The following is a 26,498-nucleotide window of genomic DNA, read 5'->3' on the forward strand; positions in this document are numbered from 1 at the left end:
TCATAGTTCTTCGGTCGCGTGCCTTTAGCGTCCGCGCTCTCTGGCGCCATCTTTGCTACCGGTGCTGTCTCGTGCGCGCCGCAGTAGCAGCACGCGCTGGTCGTCTCTTCACACCGTCAGAAGAAACTCTGCGCTTATAAACGCGTTATACTGCGTTGTTCCCATCAGCGGGAGGTGAGCAGCGTTTTATTGGCATTTTGTGATGATTAAACGGAGATTCATAGGTAGTTTGACAGACGAAACGCGCACCAGCTGCGTGCCGCCCTGCGCGCGAGGCCTTTTCCTTTTCTCCCCCATTTAGACATCACTGGTTTCAACGAATATTTAATGGAAGTCATTCTGAACAAAATGTATAACATCCAAGCAGACGTCTTAGAGAGGGCAGGTCGTGTAATGTAGCGTTTTGCGGGTAAATTAAAGGAGGGCTCTCTCTCTGAGAGGTAACGTTAAATGTTTGCGTCATCGTTATTCCCACAAGTGCGCGCGATGGAGTCACGTGTTCCGTTCTCCACGTGTTCCGTATGATTGAATCTGTCAAATGTTTTGTGTTTTATAAACGGAGCTCTGAATGTAATGTTCGTCCATAACGTAAAAACATCGGTTAGGGAGTGTGCTTGTGCCGTCGGTTGCGATTCAAAGGGTGCTGTGGTTTATTAATCAATGATCTGGTCTGGTAGTTAATCGAAAGATCGCAGGTTCTAGTCCCATCAAGAGGTCTAACTATGATTATAAACTAGTCACTGCATCTGATAAATTACTAATTGGTTGTTAAACATGTGTTCAATAGGATGACTGTGCAGTCTAATGTATGTTTAAAGGGATAGCTCACCTAAAAATGAAAATTAACCAATTTTTTTACTCACCCTCAAGTCATCCTAGGTGTATATGACATTCTTCTTTCAGACGAATACAATCAGAGTTATATTTAAAAAGTCCAGGCTAATCCAAGCTTTATAATGGCATTGTCGTTTATGAAGTCAATTAAAAGTGCATCCATCCATCATATAACCGCTCCACACGGCTCTGGGGGTTAATAAACGTCTTCTAGAACGAATTGATGGGTTTGTGTAAGAAAAATATCCATATTTAACACGTTATAAAGTTAAATATCTAGCTTCTGCCAAAGCATGACTGGCGTAAGTGTTTTGAACTGATTAAGGTGTTAAGTTGAATACGGAAGGCTAGCTATTTAACTTTATAATGTGTTAAATATGGATATTTTTTATACACGAACCTCTTCACTTCTGAAGGCAAGGTGTGGAGCAGTTATATGATGGATAGATGCACTTTTTGGGGCTTCCACTATAAAGATTAGCCAGGACATTTTTAAATATAACTCCGATTGTATGTTGCAAACACCTAGGATGACTTGAGGGTAAATAAATCATGGGGTAATTTTCATTTTTGGGTGGACTGTCCTTTTAAACGAGCTGTCACGTGATACTAGCACTGCACTGTCAAAAAATGGCAACTCAGCAGCCTCATTCATCCCGACGGTGAGCCGCCCGTCTGTCTCTGAGTCATGAAACCGGCACACCAGACCTGGGTTTGCTTGCCAGACTTACTCAGAGTTACACGGCTACCCTCAGGAAAGCGTTTTGTGAGGGTGTAACAGCTGGGGTCCCTCATATCTGATCGTTTGTGTGTGTTAACAAGTGATAAACTGGTTTTAATTGTCACTGTGGTGGGTTGCTAGGGTGTTATAGGCAGTGTTGGGCAAGCTACTTGGAAAATGTAGTGAGCTAAGCTACCAGTTACTCTACATTAAATTAAGCTTCACTACACTGAAGCTAACCCCCTGGGAAATGTAGCAAGCTAAGCTACAGCAACTTGACAAAAGTAGTTTACTACATCTAAGCTACTTTTTATTTATTTATTTTTATATTGAAACCACTTCACTCCAATCAATGCTATTTCAGTGATCAATAAAAGTCAAGCATATAGACACACATTTCTTTAAGTTATTCAAAAGCTGTCCGAAATCAATTCGGCAACAAAAACATGTGATCCATAATATTAACAAAACCAGGGGCCTATTGCACAAAACTAGGATAAGAGATTAAGCCGGGATATCTTGGTGATGTTGTCATTTTTATGCAAAATTTAGTACACAGCTGTCATGTAAACATACCCTGAAGGCAAACTCACACCAAGAACGATAACGATAATGAAAGATAACTGTATATTAGCGGATAAATTGAGCCAGGATCACCAAAATATCCCAGCTTAATCCAGTATTGTGCAATAGGCCTGTGTGTGTGTGTGTGTGTGTGTTCATCTGTATGTGTATGATATGCATACACAACTGTGTGTTTGCATTTATGCTCAATTTAGACTTGGGCACTTTTGCAGGACAAACTGTAAGTTAATTTACAACTCATACAAAAAAAGTCCAGTCCAGAAAGTACAGTACCAAAAAAAAAACATGTAGCGTGTGTGTGTGTGTTATCGCCCCGACGCCCACACACATGAAACAAGTTTCATTCATTCATTAATATCAAGAGGTGGCCAGGCTGGACCCCGATACTTTCAACAAGAGGTGTTTATTCAAGAGACACAAAACTTTGCAGTTTCTCTTTTGCTACCGCGCGGATGATGCGCGTGCTACAGCGAATTGAGCGCTAGGGAAAAAACGTCAACTAATGTCAACGTGCGAATGTGCACGCGCCTATCCTGTCTTTACGCGCTCACTGCCAAATGAGTACTTTGAAAGGGTCGCACGCGCATGTGTGTGAGTCTGCGCGAGGCAGAAAGGATTGTAGAAAGTGAAGTATAGCCGCGTTCTTATCAGCTGTGTTTCCAATTTGAGCTTGATCCTCAGAAATGCTTGGGAAAATGTAACGTTAGCTTGTGTGGATGCTACCGCACTACTTGATCAACAAAAGAGCTTCGCTACTGAAAAGCTATTTCATTGAGAAAACAGCGACGCTACCACCACACTACTGGAAAATGTAGTTAAGCTAGTAGCGTCACTACTTGTAGCGACGCTACTGCCCAACACTGGTTATAGGTGGTTGCTAGGTGGTTTCATACTGGTTCAAATGGGAAAAGTCCACTGTCAACAGTGATTATTGAATTATTAGTAGGGCTGCTTGATATTAGTTTGATCATTTTTGATTATATAGAGCAGTCCTTATTGTCCCCTGGTGAAAAGTGCTACGTTTGGCTGCTTCCGAAATTGCATAATTACTTTGCAACCACTGAAAAAGTGTGTTCTGTGTATGAGTGTGTGTGTGTTATGAATGTAATCTACATTCTCCATGTTGTTGTTATTGACATTGACTTACCAGCATCACTTCACAAATCCTCTCCCGTGGCCTCATGGGATGGTTAAGTGTCCATCATATGCACACGTAACTTCGCCGGAAGAAGTCGGACTTTTCGGCTGTGAATTCAGACACACTTATTTTGTCCTACAGTTTTTGGCCTGTCATATAGTAGGGCAGAGCAATATCTAAAATCTAAAAATGTCTATCTCGATATTGTCAATTTTTACGATATTTGATAAGTATCCATGTTTGCAATTTCTTTTAAATAATAATAAACTGGATTTTGTTTTGCTCCTATTAAAAACAACAAAAACTATTTAGATAGAACTAAACTAAATACAAAATGTTTAAGTTTAGTGAACAGGTTGGGATGGCAAATCTTATTTCATGATACGACTAATTTAATATTTTTGAAATGTACTTTTATAATCAAAATATATAATTTTAATGTTATCTTTGTTTTTAAAAATAAGCAAAACATGCGAATTACAAACAATATGACAACAAACTGTGCTTTATCTTTCAGCTATGTATATTTAACACTAGCAAGTCAAGAAAGAAATTAATCAAATATATATAAAAATGCTGCTCAGTCCTCCTCACTCTATAAATGAACTATATAGGCGACACTGATTCTTAATAAATATATTAAAGCTATTTAGCCAAACATGGGCTGGTTTTCTATTTTTCATTGTTGTTTGATTAACATTAATCACACAGAACATTAGGTCCGGTTTAAGACCTGCACGGATCCAGATACCTCAGCCTAGGGCAGGCCATATGACGAAATATATCGTCTGGACGACAGAAAATGTCTATCGTTTTATATTAGGCTCTATCGCTTACGCCACGATAAGGCGTTTACGGCAGAATTTTACGTCAAGATGCACCTCACGCCAGGGCATGCCCATGCACGCTGCAATACATAAACAAACATGGAGGAAGACGGTAGTAGACGCGGTTCAGACCAGGGTAATTCTCAGAGTAATTATGCTCATAAGTAATTATGAGTGGTGGCATAAGCGCTCAAAACAAACTTCAGACACGGACGCTGCAATGGGCTTTTACGCGTGGCACACCGTATAACGTTAGCCATATATTGAAATATTTAATGGCAGGTGTAGGGATGGCGAAAACTAAACATTTTCTTGACCGACCACCGAGCCTCATTAGCCGGTTGAAACCGGTTAACCGTTTAGTTTAAAATATGCTGCGCTATTTGAAATAAGTCTCTCTCTCTCTCTCACTCTCACTCTCACTCTCACTCTTTCTCTCACTCTCTCACTCTCTCTCTCTCTCACACACACACACACACACACACACTGTCCTAGCGCTGCCGCCTCCCTTCCACTCACGTCACTTTTTTTAAAATCCCCCACAGCGCGAAATACGAGTCCCGCAAACGCGCCGCCGAGGAGCTTGTATGTAATCTGAGGACAATGGCTCCTTAGTTTCGAAATGGTTTGGGTACAAGGTGATCGCTTTGAAGATAAAGGCATTTTTCTTGCGTTATGAGCTCATTTGAAACATTGCCGCGGCTCATTTAAGAAAATGACAGCTCCGAAGAGACGCCGCTTTAGTTCGAGGTAGTGCTAACAATAATAAACAAAGATGATCAACACCTTATGTGTTACCACTGAAATGTAGATGTAATATATTTCCAAATGTAAACCCATCTTAAGCGAAATGACGCTTCATACTGTCGTCTGCCCTGGCTCTAACCTCCAGTGTTTTAGTCTGTTTACTTTTTGCAAACCTTGTGAGCGCGCAAACCCAAACGCTGCCTGTGACCTCGCGCCAAATGTTTTTATTGGTTTATTAAGTACAAACAGATTGAGAAAAATTGAGTGCGAGGGATTTGTTCACTTCACACAAAAAGATTTTGGAATGAGACGGCCAACTGTAGTAGCGTTTAGTCCACTGTCTATAATAGCCTAATTTAGAGATCACTTTTTTTTTTTTAACCGACAACTTTGATCAGTTAACGTTGATACGGGCAACCATCGGTCAAACGGTCATCGGTTAACATCCCTACGCAGGTGTTGACTTAACCAACAGTCTTGCTTGAAAAAAGGGTTCTAAATAAAATAAAAATGTAGTCCAAACTACCTTTTTTTTAATATATATATAATTTCAAACTGCATTTACACATTGCAATTTTGTATAGACTATTCATAAACTGAATTAACAGAAAAATTGCTATATCGTTATCGGGATATCAAATGAGCTATATCGGGATATGAAATTTTGGCCATATCGCCCAGCCCTACCTCAACCATACACTAAAGACATCCCGCCTGTTTTACGTGAGTACTCGCCAGGACGTGCATTTTTGCATATTTTGGACCATTCAAAACCTGAAGCACATATGCTTCAGTCCGTAAAAAACCAAACCCAATAATCCACGAAAGAACTGAATTGCGATCGTATGTTGTCTGCAAGGCATATGTGCTTCAGGTTAAAGTCCGGCAGCACGAGGATATTCGATATATCACCCAATCAATCAATCAGCTTTATTTATCTAGCGCTTTTACAATGACGATTGTGTCAAAACAGCTTCACAGTGTTTAACAGGACAATATTGCAACAAAATTAGATTTGGCCATAAAGTCGTTCTGGAGAAAACAGTGATGTTATCAGCTTATTTTAATTTATCATATAGCGACAATGTTGACAGGTCAGAACTATAGTTTATAGAATTAAATAAGACCTAATTAATAAGACCTAATCAAGCACAGCCCTACTATATAGTAGAAAAATATATGATTACTGACTCAGCTCATATCTCTCTCCTTCTCTCTTCTAGTGAGGTCTAGACCTCCTCTATTCCTGTAGATCTGCGTCGCCGGCGTGCGACACCAAACCAAGCCAAATGGCCGACAAGAACACCAGAATCGCTATTGTAAACCACGACAAGTGCAAGCCCAAGAAATGCCGTCAAGAGTGCAAGAAGAGCTGTCCGGTGGTGCGCATGGGTAAGAGTCGCGCGGTGAATTCGCTTGATTTCAAGATTTGCACGTTATTGATGTGTAACCGTGTGTGTGTGTGTGTTTTCTCAGGTAAGCTGTGTATTGAGGTCACGCCTCAGAGTAAAATCGTCTGGATCTCAGAGTCTCTGTGCATCGGATGTGGAATCTGCATTAAGGTATTTGAAGGACCCAATCGCAGCTCATGAACATTTCACTAAAACTGAATCATCCCACGATATACTCCCCCTCAAGTCATCCTAAGTGTATATGACTTTCTCCTTTCAGCCAAACACAATCCGAGTTATATTAAAATGTCCTGGCTCTTTCCAAGCTTTATAATGGGAGTGAATGGGGGTGGAGATTTTGATGTCCCAAAAAGCACATTCATCCATCATAAAACTGCTCCAGAGTTTGATAAAGGCCTTCTGAAGCGAAGCCATGCATTTGTGTAAGAAAAATATCCATATTTATAACTTTATAAACTAAAATCACTGGCTTCCGGGCTATGCAAGTCAACTTGCGGCAAAAGAGTAACCCCTGACATGATGTAGAAGTGGCGTAAGCTTAGACACCTCTCAAAATTCAAACAAACTCAAGCTCCTCCCATATTTCTCTTTAATAACTCTCGTTTTAGACTTCTAAATCAGGTCTGCATAGATCAGTCGTCACTATATCTGTCAATAATATGTCTTAGTAAGATGTGTAAATGCTTAGTGTTATGATCAAAGTATGTAATGTAATGCAATACTATGATGATTGACAGGTGAACAAATATGGGTAATCAAGTAAACCTAAGTTGCTTCAGTCCATTAGGTGTTCATCTTGAAATATTACTAACAATATAAAAGCTATGTTTTCTTGATCAAAATCAGTGAAGATTTCACCGCAAAAAGATAAATGAACGTTTGTAGATTTACACTAAAAGATTTTACTTGGTAAAAAAAAGTCTGAACTATCAATCAGACGACAGGGGCTGTAGTAGATTGTGTGTGACAGGTTTTGCAGCAAGGGTTTGATCATATTAATAATTTTAAGGCTTTAGAAATGTATCATATCTGTGACCTCAAAACCAGGTATACGGGTCAATTTTTGATCATTGAGATGTATAGGTCATCTGAAAGCTGAATAAATAAGCTTTTACTGATGTATGGTTTGTTAGGATTAGACAATATTTGGCTGAGATGCAACTATTTGAAAATCTGTAATCTGAGGCTTAAAAAAAATCTAGATATTGAGAAAATCACCCTAAAGTTGTCGAAATTAAGTCCTTAGCCATGCATATTACTAATAATAATACATTTTATATATATTTACTGTAGGAAATATCTTCATGGAACATAATCTTTACTTAATACTAGGGCTGACCCCTAATAGTCGAATATTCGATGCATCAATATGCCGGACCGGATTCGATCACTGATCTCATGGTCGAATCTTCGCGGGTGTTATGAAACGAGGATCATACCATTTTGGCAATATGGGGGTGCTCAATATTAGTGTTATAAAGACGTGTCGCGGGGCTGAGCGATCGCCCCTTTAAGGGCACTGAGCTTCGCACCGGACGCACCGCGGCTTTAAAACTCGAACACATATACACCGGCGGCGGCATTCGACGCCTGTCCGCGGCGATTAAATGTATATTTCCCTCAAATCGTGAATGTACTGATTTCACCCTGTACTACAAGATACACTCATCGTGCAGCTCTTCTGTCAGAAGCCGATTTAAAATTGAGCTCGCACGTAACGTTATATAATGTTCACGTCTGCCTGGTGTGAGATCCTGAGACACGGCGCTGAGCTTCAGTCCGGTGTGCGATCCCCTTTAGGCACAATCGGCTCAAGGACGAGCATATAAACGCACTCAACGTGTTCTTTTCCTCCCTAGGCAGGTAGTTTCTTAGGTTTATTTATCAAAATGTTCTTTTATATATTTGTGTGATGTTCTGTGTTTCGATCGCGGCCTTTAAATGTTATGAGAGAATGGTTAATTTACGAATGTGTAGTGTATAGTTTTGATCACTTTATTAAAAGTAGTGGCTGTGTGTCGTGTGGAAAGTAAAATAAAAATAGTCTTAGCCTCCTGCTGACTAGTGTCCTGCCCTTCCCAACCCGTTTACACCGTTTTTTTTTCCCGGTCTATGGTTTACACACAGATGATTCGACTATCGGTCGACCATAGAGAAATTCTGATTCGAATGTGTAAATCCTTAGTCGGGGACACCCCTACTTAATATACTAATGATTTTTGGCATAAATGGATCATTTTGACCAATACAACGTATTGTTGGCTATTGCCACAAATATCCTTGTGTGATTTATGACTGGTTTTGTGCTCCAGGTTCACGTGTTACAACAGGCTTTATAGGGTTAAATATGCAAAACAAGTTTTGTCAAATGTTCAACAATTACCACATACTTTAATAATTTCCATAACTCTTAAGTCAGAGTTTATCATGTATTTAATCTGATTTTAATTATGTGTCTTTAAGAAATGTCCGTTTGGTGCTCTGTCTATCGTGAACCTGCCAAGCAACCTGGAGAAGGAAACCACACACAGATACTGTGCCAATTCCTTCAAACTGCACAGGTATGAACATGAATCAGTACCTTAATTATGATTCAGTTTGTTGTGTGTTTAATCCGAGTGTTCGTGTTTGTCAGGCTGCCCACCCCTCGTCCAGGTGAGGTGCTGGGGCTTGTGGGTACTAACGGTATCGGGAAATCCACCGCTCTCAAAATCCTGGCGGGAAAACAGAAGCCAAACCTGGGGAGATTTGATGTGAGTGTCCTGACACAATCCAGATCTGATCCTAGTATCTTCATGCTTTAATTTTTACATGTATGTTTTTAGGCTCCCCCTGACTGGCAGGAGATCCTGGCGTATTTCCGTGGCTCAGAGCTGCAGAATTACTTTACTAAGATCCTGGAAGATGACCTGAAGGCCATCGTGAAGCCGCAGTATGTTGATCAGATCCCCAAAACCGTTAAGGTCAGTATCAGTGGGATTTTTAGTAATATTTTCAATTTGCTTTTAGTTAGGCGACCCCCCAATAGTCGACTAGAAGAGGCTTAGATGACAAAAAATGTATTAGTCTGTTAGTTAAAGGAGTGAAAACTCAACAGGAAGTGGTGAAATCATACAGGCTGTGATGGATAGATTGTTAATGGCAGGAAACCATTCATCAACCTCAAATATGGCTTATCACTTGAAACATCCAAATAGTAGTAACTTTAAAAGTCTGCTCACACTAATGTTAACTTTAAATGTGCGCTATTATTAGACGCATATCCAAGTGTTTGTGTGGAGATCGAGTGCGCTTGCTGCATGACATAAAGGGGCCAATGCGATCACTTGCATTTAAACTTAAAATATTCCATTATATCTGGTCACACAGATAAATATAATGTAATTAGGGCTGCACGTTTTCAAGTTTTTCATTAACCGTTAACCGAGGCCCTTAGCGGTTAATACTCGGTTAACCATAGTGTGCGTCAGGGTTATTATTTTTAGTTTATTAATTTGACGACCTTCGCGCGTTCACATCTCCGTAGTGAACGCGCCTATAGAGAGAAATGCACATCATGGATTACATAATCAGAGAGTAGCCTATTTCTTTTCGTTTTAAATTGTTAAAAGACATTTCAAACTTTCTTAAGATATATTTCATGTCTGTGAGGCGTACCCTGAGTTTCGTTAAATTAGGATGAGATGCGCTCCAGTTCACGAGCAATGCAAGTTTCTCACATCAAACTTTCTTTCTTCTGCTCCGTTATGCACAGCGCGTTATGCACTCCTGCTCTGCTTCTGCCCTAGTGCGACTTATAGTCCAGTGCGACTTATGTTATTTTCCTCTTCATGATGCATTTTTTGACTGATGCGACTTATAGCCTGAAAAATACGGTAAGCACTGCATTGCAATACTTGCATTTTGCCCCGTCACTCTCAATTTTAAAGTGCTCCCACGCTGTACTTTTCTTTGCCAGCTTCATTGCCCGCTTAGAAAGCTGGTCATGACTTCTTCTTGTGGATATTACAAATGTCTGGGAGCGCTCTGGCGGTCTCTAGGGGTGCAAAAATATATTACAACTAAATTCAAAGCACGTCATTGAAGCCACTTAACCGAGCAAAATGTTTCACTTGGTTACGCAATTTTTAACGGTTAATCAGTTAATCGGTTAACTATGGACACCCCTAAATGTAATGCATATGATAATGTAATGATTTTTATTTCTGTAAACTCACAATAACAACAGAATGTTGTGCTTTTTGGGGGGGTAAAATAATGAAAACCATCGAGATGAGCTTTCTGCCGTCTCAGTGAACCTAAGCGTCACAAAAATTAACCGAAACTCGGCGTATACTTGTCTCACAGACATGAGAAATACATCTATAGAAAGCCTGAAGTGTCTGCATTTAAATTAACCAATTCCAGTGGAAAACAAATATTCTCAGATTGTGTAATCCATATGAAATGTGCATATAGATGACATGCTGACTCGCCCACTTTTAAGGAGATGACGAGTCAGCATCTCCATCTTAAGCTCTGCGGCCGATAACATTATCAATAAATTTTTAAAATGTTTAAACAACCTCCTGTTTTTTCATGACACACTTATATTGCTTGCCGGGCAGGCTTTATGCATGTGCTTGAGTGCTGATTAGGCTATGTATTCTATTTAGACAATTAAAGCCTTATTATTTTGATTTATGGCTTATTATTATAAACATGTGATTAGCCGATTAATTGCTTAAATGAACGACGACTAGTCAACTAGAAAAATCTTCAGTCGAGAGTTGCCCTAGCTTTTTCATGTTCATTTTGGAAGAAAAATAAATAAATAAATATATATATATATATAATATACCGAGTGATATATTTTTCTAGGCCACCATATCAGTATCAGGTGATACAAGTTAATTTTTAATGTTGGACGATATATTAAAGCCGATAAATAATTATTTCCTTCAGCTGAGACACTTCAGATGCACACTGTTCACAATGATGGTTTTTAATTCTTATTGGGCCGATAACGATACTATTAAAAATGAATATATATCAGCCGATATCGATGGTATAGAGGTTAGATCAGGCTCAAAAAATCAAGCCCGACCCTACCCGAGCCCGTGCACGTTGTGTCCGAGCCCGGCCCGGCCCGACACATTAACTGTAATTATGAGTCCGAGCCCGATTTAAACCCGACCATTGTTCAATACGTGGGCGTTTAGACGAGAACGAGCCTGTAATGAGCAAAGCGCAGCGAAGCGGACTGGTGAGGTCATGATAAAACTACATTTTGTTGCAATATTTTCATGTTTAACACTTTGAAGCTGCTTTGAAACAATCATCATTGTAAACGCGCTATAGGCTATAAATAAAGCTGACTTGACTCCGCTCAATAATCCGCAGGCGCGCGCTCATGATCCGCTCACCGGTAAACTGATGTTTGCTCAAATCCAGCTCAGACATTTATCTGTAGCTTACTTTGTTGTAGCCATTAAACAATGTGTTTTTTCCTTCATATTTATGTTTAAATATTATAATATTATTTTTACATTTCATCTGATTATGATGAGTGAAAAGATGCGACTGGGTCAGAAATGATTTTGGTGGTTATATTTAGTTTAATATTAAGTTTTGTTTTGTAGAAAGCATTTATTTCGTTTTGTTTAAATTGTATCTTAATTTTAAAAAATGTTTCTTGGGCTAGTTGCCTGGATTTAATAAATAAAAAGCAAATAGCAGACTACAATCGTGAGGTGAAGTCGTGGGAGTGATTGCTTTCATTTCATCTCATGAACTGGAGCGCGTGTCTCATAAATAAACCGAAACTCAGCAGGCTACTCGCCTCACAGACATGACAAATATGCATATAGAAAGCTTGAAATGTCCACTTTTAAACGAAACGATTCGAAGATATTTAATTAAGCAAAGTGCAGTGTTCACGCGAGCAGCTCTTGACTCAGAGCGTTTCTGTTTATAATGCTGCGCTCCATCACTGCTCGAGCTGTGAGTTTAACACGCATTTTTACACTAATCCTGACTTGTGCAACTTTGTAGCCTACACATTTGTTTCTTAGTTGTTGTATTAGTTCTTACTTTGCTAAATATATATAATTTCTGATTATAGCATAGCTTTCTGCCCACCCAATTAGACTAGTAAAGTAGGCTAATGATTAAAAAAAACAAACGTTTGATCACGGGCCCGGCCCAACCCGACCCGAGGATAGTGCAGGGAAATCTCAGCCCGACCCGGCCCGCGGGTCGGTTCGGGTCAGGTTCGGGCTCGGGCTCGGGTAGAGAATCTAAACTCTACGATGGTGGCCATTATATTGTGCATTCCTAGAAGCTCATGTAAATATAGTCATTTTTGTGTTAATCTTTTGTTTGTCCTGTAGGGGTCAGTAGGCGCCATCCTAAGCAGGAAGGACGACACCAAGACAGAGGAGCTGGTGTGTGAACAGCTGGGTATGTACACATGGCAGTTTTTTTTTTTCTTTTTTTTTGCGTATCATCAAAGAAATGCCTCTCGGGCAGCTGTTTCAATCATCCAAGATCAGCTCTTAAATTCTTAAATTCTCCCAAGCTTCAACTTTAAAGTCACATGAAATGACCAACAGCTGTCTCATGAATTGTTTCTAAACACTCAAATCATTTAAAAACACAGCAGCCAATGAGCATAAGCGCACGTCTCAAAACACTGACTGTTTTATAGCAAATGGAGCTTCTAACTTTTATTTAGAAGTCGGGACTTATTCCGCTACATTGTGCATTGCACTTTCTCCCATTCGTAGTGATTTGAGCACACCGTTGTTGTTTATCTTAAGTATTGTTTGTATATTTAGAAATGTGACTGAGTCATATAATTTTTGTTGCATCATGTGACTGATTGTTCTGTTCCCCGATTGGCCAGATCTGTTGCACTTGCGTGAGCGTAATGTTGAGGACCTATCAGGAGGAGAGCTGCAGAGATTCGCCTGCGCTGTCGTCTGCATTCAGAGAGCTGATATGTGAGTCCCTCTGTGCTGCAGTCATTATCGTTAACTACAGCGATTAAGGACATTTTTGTTGACTGAAATTAGATGTTAGATATTAGATGATGAGATTAAAATTGGAAGTGCTGTCTTGGCAGCTAAATGAAATAAGTTTAAGTTTAAACACTAAAATGACTTATTAGAAATAAACTAAAACTGAAATGTAAATAAAATAAGCCTAAATAGTACAATAAAAAAAAAACTTAAAACTGATGAAAATATAAATCAAAACCTAAATTAAAGTAATAAAATGCATACTACATATTTTACTATTAGGGGTGTAACGATACGCGTATTCGTATTGAACCGTTCGGTACGAGGCTTTCGGTTTGGTACGCATTATGTACTGAACGGTTCTTGGACTAATTAATTAGATTTGTAAAATAAAAAAGTGTGTGAAATATAATATGCGTTCAACAAGGTAGCCCAATAACCAAAACGACATGACAGGCAATGCCCCTGACACCGCCGAAGTGAAAGAAAAAAAAAAACCACCAAATATGTTTTAGGCTGCTCAGTCAGGTGCTCGCTTACTCAGTAGGCTACGCGCTGAATGCTCGTGGCAAAATGGCTATTGTGTTTAACAAACCAGAAATAGAAGATCCTCCAATAACCAACAGGTCTGGTGTTTGGGTGAACTTTGGATTCTTTGTAAGCTATGATGGTGTTGTCCATCATGAGTGATGGATTAAAAAACAACGGTCTGTCGCATTTGCTTAAGGTAGGCTACAGCAGCGGGAATAATTCATGTCATGTCAATCAACTCATTTACGCCGACAACAAGATGATAAAAAGGAGAAACAGCCACAAACTATCCCCGCAGCATTTAGACAGACATTTCCAACTTATTCAAATGGCAAAAGACATCACCGCGGCGAGTGGTTCATTTATAGCCGCGGATATGAGACCTAACGCCCGTTTCACACATACTCCCTCTGCAGTGCGTGTGCGGTGCGTATTTTTTTCCGTACCCATGTTAACGGATGACGGCTTTCACACTGCACGCGGATGCTGTCCGTCAGTCCGTTCCAGGAGCGTTGCGTCTGCAGCAGTGCACGGATCGTTTTCATACCGAGTCTATTTTTTGCTGCGCTGCATTGCTGCATTAAAGCGACAGAACATTGTTCGCATTAAAATAAACATGTAATGACGCGAAAATCTAGTAATTTCACCACAGATGAATATCATTTAAAATATACTCTAGTTTCAAAGACAACACATGGCTTTTTTTCTCAAGTAAAGCAACAAAACGACACCTTACCTGGCATTTAGGTTAAAAAAAAAAAAAAAAGAGTGCCATAATGGATAGCACTCGTCCTTTCTTGGAGGTGAAAAGCAAAGTTCTTTTTGACCTGCAGGATTTCTTTTAAAAGGGTGTAAAAACGAAAGAAAAGACGAGAGTCGGCTGTTTTTTAATAGACTATTGTAAGTTTCTAATTTAAAATGTTTGTGATTTAAGGCTATAACCTATGCTTAAATGTTTTGCCACTTGTGTGAGCTAAATCTAAAGTATATAAATATGAATAAATGAATTTAATAAACTGTTGTTTAAATGTAGTAGCCTAGGCTACGTAACCTGACTTCTATTAAAGAGTAAACAAAGAGAATTGGAATTCTGACTCGGCATGTTCAGTAAAAACTTTTGGATTTTAAATAAAAAATAATGAATCAATGCTGTGTTTGTGGTATGCAACAGCGGATCAGTTGCGGACTGCAAACGCAGCATATGTGAAAGCACTACAGGGTGTGGGGCTCCTGCAACGCACAATCAACGCAACACGGCACACGCTAATGTAAAGAGCTAATGTCTTATTCCTGTAACTACATAAAGACTATCATTGTTCAATGTAAAAACAAAAAATCATACTTTGTTAGTTTTAATTAAAAAAAAATAAAAAAAGGTAATTTATCTGCCATTTTTTTCTTTTTGCTGTATCTAAAACATACCGAACCGAACCGAACCGTGACACCAGTGTATCGTATCGAACCGAACCGTGACACCAGTGTATCGTATCGAACCGAACCGTGACACCAGTGTATCGTATCGAACCGAACCGTGAATTTTGTGAACCGTTACACTCCTATTTACTATATATTACTATAACACTGCTGTGCCATACATTTAAAGAGAAGAGTTTAATGATGAAATACATTTTTAATATACTTTTTTGTCGTTGTGATATGCCATTTTTATTGTTTTTTATAATTAATTTAACCAATTTTAATACTTTTTGCAGTTTTACCTAAATCAAAATAATAATTAACTAATTGTATATAAATAATATTAAAATAACATTGCTGTGCTATACACTTAAAGAGACAAGTTCAATAATGAAATATATATTGTAATGTTTCGAAAGCGCTGTTTTGCCGTTTTAGTCACTTTGTTTTGTGATGCCATTTCTATTACTTTTTTTATATTGACTATTTATTTTTTGCAAAGGCAACGTTTACATTTTTTTTAATGTCAGGTTTTTATATATATATATATATATATATATATATATATATATATATATATATATATATATATATATATATATATATATATATATATATATAAAATATCTTTGGCTTAAATCAATAAAAAACTAAATAAATTAATACTTTTAGTTAACAATAACACTGATAGCAGTGTCGTTTTTCTCTCTTTAGTTTCATGTTTGACGAGCCGTCCAGTTATCTCGATGTGAAACAGAGGCTCAGGGCTGCCATCACCATCCGCTCCCTCATTTCTCCAGACAGGTGAGTCTCCTGTAATGTTGAGGGCCGCTGTTTTACTGTCCTCTTATCTAGACCCTAAACCTCCTCTTGCTCTGGCTGTGCAGGTACATTATTGTGGTGGAGCACGACTTGAGTGTGTTGGATTACCTGTCGGACTTCATCTGCTGTCTGTATGGCGTTCCCAGCGCTTACGGTGTGGTGACCATGCCCTTCAGTGTCCGAGAAGGTACGAGCCTCGCGAGAACATGCATGTCTGCGTTTAGATGCAGAGTCCCTGCGGTTCCTTAAAGGGATAGTTCACACACACACACACACACACAAAAATGTTCCCATGATTTACACGCCCTCAAGTCATACTAGGTGTTATGACAGTTGTTATATCAAAAAAGTCCTGGCTCTTCCAAGCTTTATAATGGCAGGGATTGTCGCTTTGTTTTTGACGTCTATAAAAATGCATCTGTCCGTCATATATCTGCTCCACACGGCTCCGAAAGGTTAATAAATGCCTTCTGAATCGTTGCGTTTGTGTAAGAAAAATATCTATATTTAAACCTTTTTTTAATTAAAGTTCCAGCTGATCGCCATCCGTGGAAAAGTGTTGAAAGTGCCTTCTCTGAGTTCAAGATGCGTACGCGACGAGCATAACTGGTAACGTAAGCCTTTGAACTGCACAGGCACTTTCAACACTTTTTCCATAAACTGAATATGGAAGGCGATCTGGATTAAATATGGATATTTTTCTTAGACAAACGCATCAGCTTGCTTTTAAAGGCATTTATTAACCTCCCCCAGAGCCGTGTGGAGCAGTTAATTGACGGACAGATGTATTTTTATACACTTTAAAAACAGCAACAATCGCTGTCATTATAAAGCATGGATTAGCCAGGACTTTTTTTATATAACTCAACTTTTAATCGTCTGAAAGAAGAATGTCATATACACCTAGAATAACTTGAGGGTGAGTAAATTTTTGGGTGAACACCTTTTAGAGTCTGAGGGTGTGCTCACATTTGGCATGTTTGGTTCGATTAAGACGAACCCTGGTGCGATTTGTACTGTTAGTGCGGTTAATTTGAATAAGTGTGAATTTCTTTATTTCAGGAATCAATATTTTCCTGGACGGCTACGTGCCGACAGAGAACCTGCGCTTTAGAGAGACGTCTCTGGTGTTTAAGGTGGCCGAGACGGCCGCTGAAGAGGAAGTGAAGAAGATGTGTCGTTACCAGTATCCCAACATGAAGAAGTGCATGGGAGAGTTCTCGCTCAGCATCACGGAAGGAGAGTTCACCGACTCCGAGATCATGGTCATGCTCGGAGAGAACGGTGAGAGGAGTACCGTATTATCCGGACTATAAGTCACACCTTTTTTCATAGAGACATCATTTTTGTACAATAATTCCTTCTTCTTTTTTACATCCTACATAGTGCACCTTTAAAAGAAGTGATTATTTTGATTTGCATTATTTTCCACTAAATAAGTTTTCCTGTTTCAGGAACTGGGAAAACCACATTTATCCGAATGCTGGCAGGAGGCCTCAAACCAGACGGAGGAGGTGATAATCACCACACATCAATATTCAACACATTTCAGCATTTATTTCGATTTGTAATATTACTACTAGATTATATTAGATTTTTATTTATGAAGTTTTAACAAATTTAGTTTTGTAGTTATTTAAGGAAAAATGTATCACATTTTATCAAATTGTGCTGGTTTTTGCAATTTTATTTCGCAATAGTTTTTTTTTTGTATATAATTTAAAATAATAATTTTAGAGCTAATTGTAAAAGCCTTATATATTCCTTAAAGTGCTCTTTTATATTATTTCTTGTTGCTTGCAATGAAAATAGCCAACGCATCTGTCATGGCATTAAAACTGTTTTTTCTTTATTCTGATATTTATGCAAATAATAATTACTGGTGTCTAATGTAGTTAAAATACACATGTATTTATGATTTATGATTGTCTGTTGTGTTTCTCAGGTGAGGTGCCCATCCTGAACGTCAGCTACAAACCACAGAAGATCAGCCCCAAATTTAAAGTGAGTTTGATCTTTTTTTGTGAGTGTTCAGCTGTGAACTAAAGGGTCAAACTGCAGGAATCCTCACTTTCTCTCTCTCTCTGTGTGTGTGTGTGTGTGTGTGTGTGTTTCAGGGAAGTGTACGAGCTCTGCTGCACGATAAGATCAGAGACGCGTACACACACCCTCAGTTCGTCACTGACGTCATGAAGCCCATGCAGATCGAAAGCATCATCGACCAGGACGTGAGTACACCGGGTTATTTATAGTTATTCACGTTCATGTGTCTTGTTCAGCTCTAAAATATAATATCAGGATTCTGCAGTCTTTGATATATTTAAATTCTTTGTTGTAATGGTCTAATCCTATAATTGTTCTAAAATCTATGAATTTTGAATCTAAAGATCCACACCCCATTATAAAATAATTTTTATTCCTTTGTATACATCATATATAAAATTAATAAAAACTTTATTAAAAAAATTCTAAAACTTAAAATAAAATTTAAATGACTGAAAATGTAATAATTAATAAAATGTATTATAAAATGTGTATTTATTTATTTATTTATTTTAGGGGTGTCCCCGACTAAGGATTTACACATTCGAATCAGAATTTTCGAATCTCTCTATAGTCGACCGATTGTCGAATCATCTGTGTGTGCGTTAACTACAGACCGGAAAAAAAAACGGTGTAAACGGGTTGGGAAGGGCAGGACACTAGTCAGCAGGAGGCTAAGACTATTTTTATTTTACTTTACACACGGCACACAGCCACCACTTTTAATAAAGTGCTCAAAACTAGACTACACTACACACTCGTAAATTAACCGTTCTCTCATAACATTTAAAAGCCGCGATCGAAACAAAGAACATCACACAAATATATATTTTGATAAATAAACCTAAAAAAAATACCTGCCTAGAGAGGAAAAGAACACGTTGAGTGCGTTTATATGCACGTCCTTAAACCGATTGTCCCTAAAGGGGGTCGCACACCGAACTCTCATCCCTAATTTATTTATAAACATTTTTTTAATGCTTTTATATTTTCAGTCATTTACAAATCCATTGTTTATTTACATTTTCCATATAATCCAATTTAGATTTTTATTCAAATCTAATTTTAAAAGCCTCATATAGTTTTTAAAGTACTCTTTTATAGCATATAATACAGTTACTAAGCTTTAAAAAGTTACTAAAACTTGAAATAAAATTGAAAAATAAAAAAAGAATAAAAAAACAAACTGAAAATGTGAAGGAAAAAAATATACAAACGCAACAAAAATACATATTACAGAAAATCTATATTTATATTTTTAGGCTTTTTATAATAAAGGGTTAATTCATCTTCACACACAGTTTAAGATATTTTATATTAAGTCCCAGAGCATAATGCAGTCAATGCCCACTTTACTGTCCATGTCCAGAAAGGGAATAAAAACATCATCACAGTAGTCCATATGAGACATCAGTGGGTTGATTACAGTCTCTTGAAGCATCCAAAATACATTTTGGTCCAAAAATATCAAAAACTACGACTTTATTCAGCATTGTCTTCTCCTCCATGTGCCTCCAGAAAGAATCAAACGGTTCATGAATCAGTGAATCGATCAATGATTCGGGTCGCCGATGTCACGTGATTTCAGCAGTTTGACGCGAAACGAACCGCAGAAATCACGTGACATTGACATCAATTTCATTTTTGGGTGAACTAACCCTTTAAGTTTCAGTAATTAGATTTATTTCAGTTGTAATTTTATTTTTGTGTGCGTTTACCACTTATTTATTCTATACATTTTTTTGTACTTTTAACCTTTTTGAATTTTATTTATTTTCAAGTTGAAATTTTTAATCGAGTATTTTTATTGTATTTCCGCAATGACTGAAAGCAATGTTTAATAGTTAAACCGTTTTAGTCAATCCCACAGGCGAGTGGATTCGGGGTCACAGTTTACAGTGGTTTTGCTCTCTGTCTGCAGGTCCAGAATCTGTCTGGTGGTGAGCTGCAGCGCGTGGCTCTGGCTCTGTGCTTAGGAAAGCCTGCGGATGTGTATCTGATCGACGAGCCCTCGGCCTATCTGGACTCTGAGCAGCGTCTGATGGCTGCCAGGGTCATCAAACGGTAACATCAACCACTCTCACGGCTGTTTTTGCCTTTTAATGTGGTTTGTGCTTATTCGTTAATTTCTTTCATTGCCTGGCAGATTCATCCTTCATGCCAAAAAGACGGCATTCGTGGTGGAGCACGACTTCATCATGGCCACTTATCTGGCGGACCGAGTCATCGTCTTCGACGGAATTCCCTCCAGAAACACTAACGCTAATGCGTACGTACTTCACTTGCATTGATGACGTGTCTGTAATTGGTAATGCATGCCATAAATTGAAACATTTATGTATAATAAATTCTAAAAGTATTCAGTTAGGGGGGGTGGTTCCTTGGTTTTTTTCTAGGCTTGGTTGTGTTTATGGGGCACAGCATAACATGTCTTAATACTTCTTCTTTTTTATATATGCTGTATTTTCGTTAGTGCTGCAACGACGCGTCGACGTCATCGATGACGTCGACTACGGAAATACGTCGACGTTCGTAAAATGCGTCGACGCGTCGTGTCAGACGTTCATCTCGCGTAATGTTGGCTTCTGCTCCTGGTTCTATCACAAAAACCTAGACCGCGAATATCAAAAGTATGGGAATACTTTAAACAGAATGTGGCGGACTGCCACATTCGTCATTCATTCATTTTTACGCTATTTAAAAGACGCACGAATATTCGTTTAGCTGTATTTCCTTAAGTTCTCTCTCCGCCCTTTTGCGCGTCTCTTACTCACTCACACACATGCGTTGCATTCGACCGTAAAACAAGTTTTATTGCATTTTGGCTCATTTAGTATGACATAGCTTTTAAAACCAGAGCAGTTGAATAACAGAGTTGCGACAAGCCTTCATCACGCGGCAGCGCGCGGTCACGGCGCTCATATAATTCTAAACAAACCAGCGCGGTGTCAATCAATACAGACCAGTGTTTCCCAACCGGGATCCCGAGCAAAAGTTGCGGGGACGCACTTACACCGCGGTTTATCTCGCATCTGATGACGCATCTTTAACATGGGTTGTAACTTGAAAATAATGCTGTATGTATGTTTCTGTCGATGGATACACGTGCTGACTCCTCAGGTATACACTACAACAACAGCAATAATAAAAGAAAAACGTGGGCAAAACGGTCTCTCTTTGTAAACTTTATAAAACGCATGCGAGTGCTGCCGTACGTCCGAATATGAGCAGTCATTTTCACCGTCATCACCCCCGTGTAACGTTAGCCAGGAGACTCGAATGAGAAGATCTGTCTTTGTGCACTCGTCCCAAAGCGTGCAAATATTGAGTTATCTTTCAAATCCTGTGCTTAAACGGACAAACTCACAAAAAGTATGTCAAAATGTCATAGCCTACTCTATGCCTTAAGTGAACTTTATACAGAAAATACGACGACTATCCGTGGGTCTTAAAGGGGCAGTAGCCTTCACTGCTGTCTGTTTAATGTCAAACAAAAGATAAAGACATCACTCACTGCTCCTGACTGAATAGCTTTTGTAAGTTTAATAAGGATTATTTTTTTTTAATTTTAAACAGTTAAATGTGTGGTTATTTTACTTTTGATTACTTCATTCCATTTCTCTACCTAAAAACTAATGTTAGACCTACCTGAAAAACCAGAAAAGCATTGTTTATTTTATTCTCATCTTTGCTCAATAGTATTTATTTGTGCTGCTGCTTCTATTTAAGTTATCTGTTCTTATTTTCTTTATTTTCATTTGACAGTAGTCCTTTTTCCCCTGAACATAGCAAATACTGAACTGTACTGAAACGTGAACCTAAAACCGCGATACAAAGCGAACTGTGAGCAGTCTGTACTGTTACACCTCTAGCGTAACTTATGTGAGGGGGTGCCACAGAATTTTTACAAATTTCAAAGGGTAAAAAAATAAATCGTTAGATTAGTCGACTAATCGAAAAAATAATGGTTAGATTAGTCGACAGAAAAAATAATCGTTAGTTGCAGCTCTAATTTTCGTATATTCTCCCTTTATTCCACACCGCTGTCTCCACTGTCCTTTGAACGGCTCTTTTGCTTCCTGCTTCTATGAAGCCCATCCCTCCGAATCACACCGAATCACACGAACGCAATGGTCTTAGATTGGTCAGATGGCCAAATTGTTTTTGTGATGTGATTAGATTAGATAAGGTGTCATAACTATATATAGGTGCATTACAAAGTATAAATAATGCACATTGAATGCTTTTTAAGTAAAGTGTTACCAAAACATTTTCTGCAGGTAGACCTTTCTCAAAGGAGTCACGTATTGCCTGCTCTTTGAACATGCGAGTGATTCTGAAGCTAATGTTGAGATGTGTTTCCCATCAGTCCACAGAACCTGTTGGCCGGCATGAATAAGTTCTTATCGCAGCTGGAGATCACATTCAGGAGAGACCCAAACAACTTCAGACCAAGAATCAACAAACTCAATTCCATTAAGGTAAACATGAGACACTCTATCAGTTAAACTGGCAGATCGCTTTCTTCACGATTTACATTTAACACAAAATGATCTCGCTTTCAGACTTGATTTCTATCACCTCTTGATAATGAAGTTACAGTCAAGTCAGCTTTATTTCTATAGTGCTTTTATACAATATAAATAGTTTCAGCAGCTTCACAGTGATTAACAGGAAAACATGATGCAAACTTTCAGATATTTCTTTAGCTCAGTTCAATCATGAAACAAAGTTAATTCAGCTCAATTCAGTTTTAGTCGGTCTTAGTAGACGATGTAACAACAGAGGAGTCAATTTTTAAAAGGGAAAAATATCTCTTTGGTCATTTGAGCGAGATGCTAACGCTCTAATCAGATTTAATGATCTATTTAATGATTTCTCATCTGATAGTGACACTGCACTCAAATCGATAATATTACTGATAATATTACTATAAACTATAATATTACTGATGGGCCCTATTTTACTGAAACCGCCAATATCCTGGTAATATCCATGATAATAAGCAACTAGTTAAGAGTGAGAGTTGGACCACTTAATTACAAAAAAAGACACTGGTTCCTGGGTTCACAGATATCATTGCCCTTTAGCGGTGAACCACTTTAAAAGAGTAACAAACGATGTAACAAACCCTTGTTTACTAAAACCAGATGACTGGCAGTTTGATTTACACTCTGAATCACTGATTAAAACGTGATTTGTAGCTTCACAAGGTCTTTATTCTTGATGTGTAGCTAGTAGGGCTGCACAATTAATCGAATTTGTAATCGTGATTACAATTACGGATGTCTCAATTATGTAATTGTTCAATAAAATGTAATCGCGATTACAAAAAAAAAGTCCACATCTGTGCTTAATTTTTTTTTTTTTACTTGTTTTTTTAAAAGTTTTTTCTAGGGCCGGGACTTTAACGCGTTAATTTAGATTTATTACGCAAAAAAATAAATAACAAATTTAACCACACTTATTTTTGCACCACGGAACGTTTTTCAATGAATGAGTTTCGACGGACCGATTATACTGGAACACCAACTAGCGTTCACGTGTCACGACAACAACAAACCATAGTGAACATGAACGAAGAAGTGGATGAGACCGCTCTGCTTGGCCCCGTGGATGGGACATTTAGTTTTAAAAAAACGAAAGGATGGAAGCGTCGACAAGAGCATGGTTGTGTGCAAGCTATACAACAAGAAATTTGCGTATCACCGCAGCACATTGAGCCTCAAATATCACAAATATGCTTTTGCTACACTTAACGGCAAACATTGCACTGGACTGCTGGACTGAAATAAATAAACAATATTTTGTTGATTAAGCTTATGTATTCAGTCATTATTCAATGGGATACTAAAAATACATGTGAAAAATTACTTCTCACTGTTCTCAGGTCAAATATTTATATGCAATTAAAATGCGATTAATTTAGATTAATTAATTACAAAGCCTCTAATTAATTAGATTAATTTTTTTTAATCGAGTCTTGGCCCTAGTTTTTTCCCATTGTTTAATTTTTATTTTAATTTTAACATAATATACCATTCATATTTTACGTTTTTATTTTATTTAAAGAAACCAAACCAATTGACTGTTTTCAGCTTGTTTCTTTTGATACAATAATATAGCATGCAGTCGCTTCAAACTATGCTATAAAGCTATTCAAAACTTCATTCAGTGTAAATTGTGATAATGGTAATTAATAATTGCAATTATAATTTCAGGGGAATAATCGACAATTATTATTGTCATAATCCTGCAGCTCTAGTAGCAAGTATCTTTCTACCCGTTCATTTAAAGGGGGGGTGAAACACTCAGTTTCAGTCAGTATCATGTCAATCTTGAGTACCTATAGAGTAGCATTGCATCCTGCATATCTCCGAAAAGTCTTTATTTTTTTATAATTATATAAGAAAGATGCGCTGTTCCGAGTCTTTCCGAAAAAAGCCGAGCGGGTGGGGGCGTGTCGTGTGAGCGGAGCTAAATAATGACGTGTGCGCGCCGCTGTTGTGTTGAGTGCGTCGTAAAGCTGTGTCATCCCTAACAGCGGGAAAAAACTTTATTCAAAATAAAAAATATGGCTTTTAATCAGATACAGCCATACATCTATGATCCGGAATCAGACCCAGAGGCTGCAGTTGAACAGGAGCAGCAGCAAAAACGACTAGAGCAGGACGTCTCTATGTGGTACAAGTTATACACTAACTATATAATATGCTTAGTGGCTTGTGTTATTTACATATTTATACTTGAATTATATCGTCGTATTTTTGTCTTTGAAGGTGTACATGTGGGAAGTGCAGTTGTGCACGTGTGTGTGTTTGTGTGTTTACGCGTGGTTTGTGTAGACAGTAAGCGGACTGGTTTTGCACGGCAGGCTAAGTTAGTGTTTACATAGATAGACACGGAATAGTAGCGCATTTGAATGAAGAAGCGCGCTTTAGTTCAACATATTTCCCCCCTCTTTGTGTATTATTGTTTGGAGTGCTTTTACAATACACAAACATAAAGTTACACATATAGTGGCCAGCTAAACAAATGTACACGCACTACACATCGCATGATCCATTGATCAATTAACTATACGTGATCATGTTTGGGCTACTTGATGAGCATAGGCAAAAACACAGACATTTGAAGCAGTCTAACTCACCGCCTGCGGTTTTAACGTTGGGACCTTTATCGTTGGGACTGCTCCATCATTCATCATTAGGCGATTGGAAAATCCGGCGTCGAGCTGGGCCTTGTTTATAAAACAGTCGGCACCGAAATGCAGCGAACAGATATAAACATTCGCGCAACTCAGTTGCTGATCCGGAAAAGCAAATTACATCCACTGTTGCCTTACCGCGGGGTTTTTGGGGAATCTGTGCAGGACTGTCTTGGTCTGGCAACCAAAAACGCACTTTTTTGATGTCATTGTTAATTGTGCACATCACCTGTGCAGCGCATCTTACAAGCCAGCGCTTTGATGGGCGTAGCCTGTTACTTTCGCTCTCTCCCTCTCTCCCTCTCTCTCTCTCTCTCTCTCTCACGCGCTTCCGGTAGAATTGTCCGTAAGGCCCATACAAGGAAATTCCGCCCCCATTAACGTCAAAGGGGACGCATGATCGCAAAAAAACTTGCCGAAACTTATGACTAACCGGAAGTAGTATTTTTGACAAAGAAATACTCCCATCAAACGTCCACCTTAACTTTTGAAACTTTGTCCATGTTTAGTATGGGATTCCAAGTCTTTAACAGTGTAAAAAGATCAGTATGCATGAAACAGCATTTCACCCCCCCTTTAATAACCCTTTTTCTGTTTTTGTTTTTTAGGACGTGGAACAAAAGAAGAGTGGAAACTACTTCTTCTTGGACGACTGAAGATCCCATTTCACACATTTCCAGAAATTTAGCCGCTCGATATAACATCAAACCAGCGGACTCATGTTTGACTGAAATTACTACCACCGTCACACTGCGCAGCGGGTCCATTTCAAACACACACTTGTGCTCTCTCCTCTCTGCCATCGGTGCGATTCAACAAACACACCAGATGGATCCTGCGGACCGAAAGCCAAGCTTATGAAATCTTGCCAAAGAGAGGAGAGGACATGATTTGAGGATGTAACCTGGAAAATATTTACGCTTCCGGGTGAATTACTGTCATTGTTAACATAACTGGTCACAAGGACGGCAAACATGCAACTGTATATTTTGAATAAAATATTTTAATCATGTTACACAATGTGTTGCATCATATTAACCCGATTTCTCCAGATTTGGCTTTCGAGTTGAGCAGTCATGTGAAGATGCAACTGAAGCTGAGGTTAAAACCAGTTACACAAAATCTGATGTCTCAGTAATATTGGGTGACGTGTCTGTGCAGTGAGATTGTTTACAAATAAACTGACTTTAAATGGAAAGACCACAACTAAGAAA

The 26,498-nt window shown here is 38.5% G+C and overlaps 1 protein-coding gene across 1 annotated transcript; it reads left to right on the top strand.

The window, feature by feature from the left end:
* The first annotated feature begins 23 nt into the window (after positions 1-23).
* abce1 (ATP-binding cassette, sub-family E (OABP), member 1) lies at positions 24-26,498 on the top strand. The gene is made up of 18 exons (XM_067445492.1): positions 24-174; positions 6,076-6,244; positions 6,329-6,414; positions 8,728-8,825; positions 8,900-9,017; positions 9,090-9,227; positions 12,636-12,705; positions 13,151-13,247; positions 15,927-16,016; positions 16,100-16,221; positions 17,097-17,318; positions 17,489-17,548; positions 17,980-18,038; positions 18,152-18,262; positions 19,999-20,141; positions 20,224-20,346; positions 22,447-22,558; positions 25,893-26,498. The coding sequence occupies exons 2-18, from the start codon at positions 6,142-6,144 to the stop codon at positions 25,938-25,940; spliced, it is 1,800 nt and encodes a 599-aa protein (XP_067301593.1). The 5' UTR covers positions 24-174; positions 6,076-6,141; the 3' UTR covers positions 25,941-26,498.

This window comes from Pseudorasbora parva, chromosome 6 (assembly GCF_024679245.1).
Source record: "Pseudorasbora parva isolate DD20220531a chromosome 6, ASM2467924v1, whole genome shotgun sequence".
NCBI lineage: Eukaryota > Metazoa > Chordata > Actinopteri > Cypriniformes > Gobionidae > Pseudorasbora > Pseudorasbora parva.

Coding starts and splice junctions, on each gene's coding strand:
- abce1 (XM_067445492.1), top strand. CDS start 6,142: ATGGCCGACAAGAACACCAGAATCGCTATTGTAAACCACGACAAGTGC. Junction 6,245..6,328: donor CTGTCCGGTGGTGCGCATGG/GTAAGAGTCGCG, acceptor GTGTTTTCTCAG/GTAAGCTGTGTATTGAGGTC. Junction 18,263..19,998: donor AAAGCATCATCGACCAGGAC/GTGAGTACACCG, acceptor CTCTGTCTGCAG/GTCCAGAATCTGTCTGGTGG.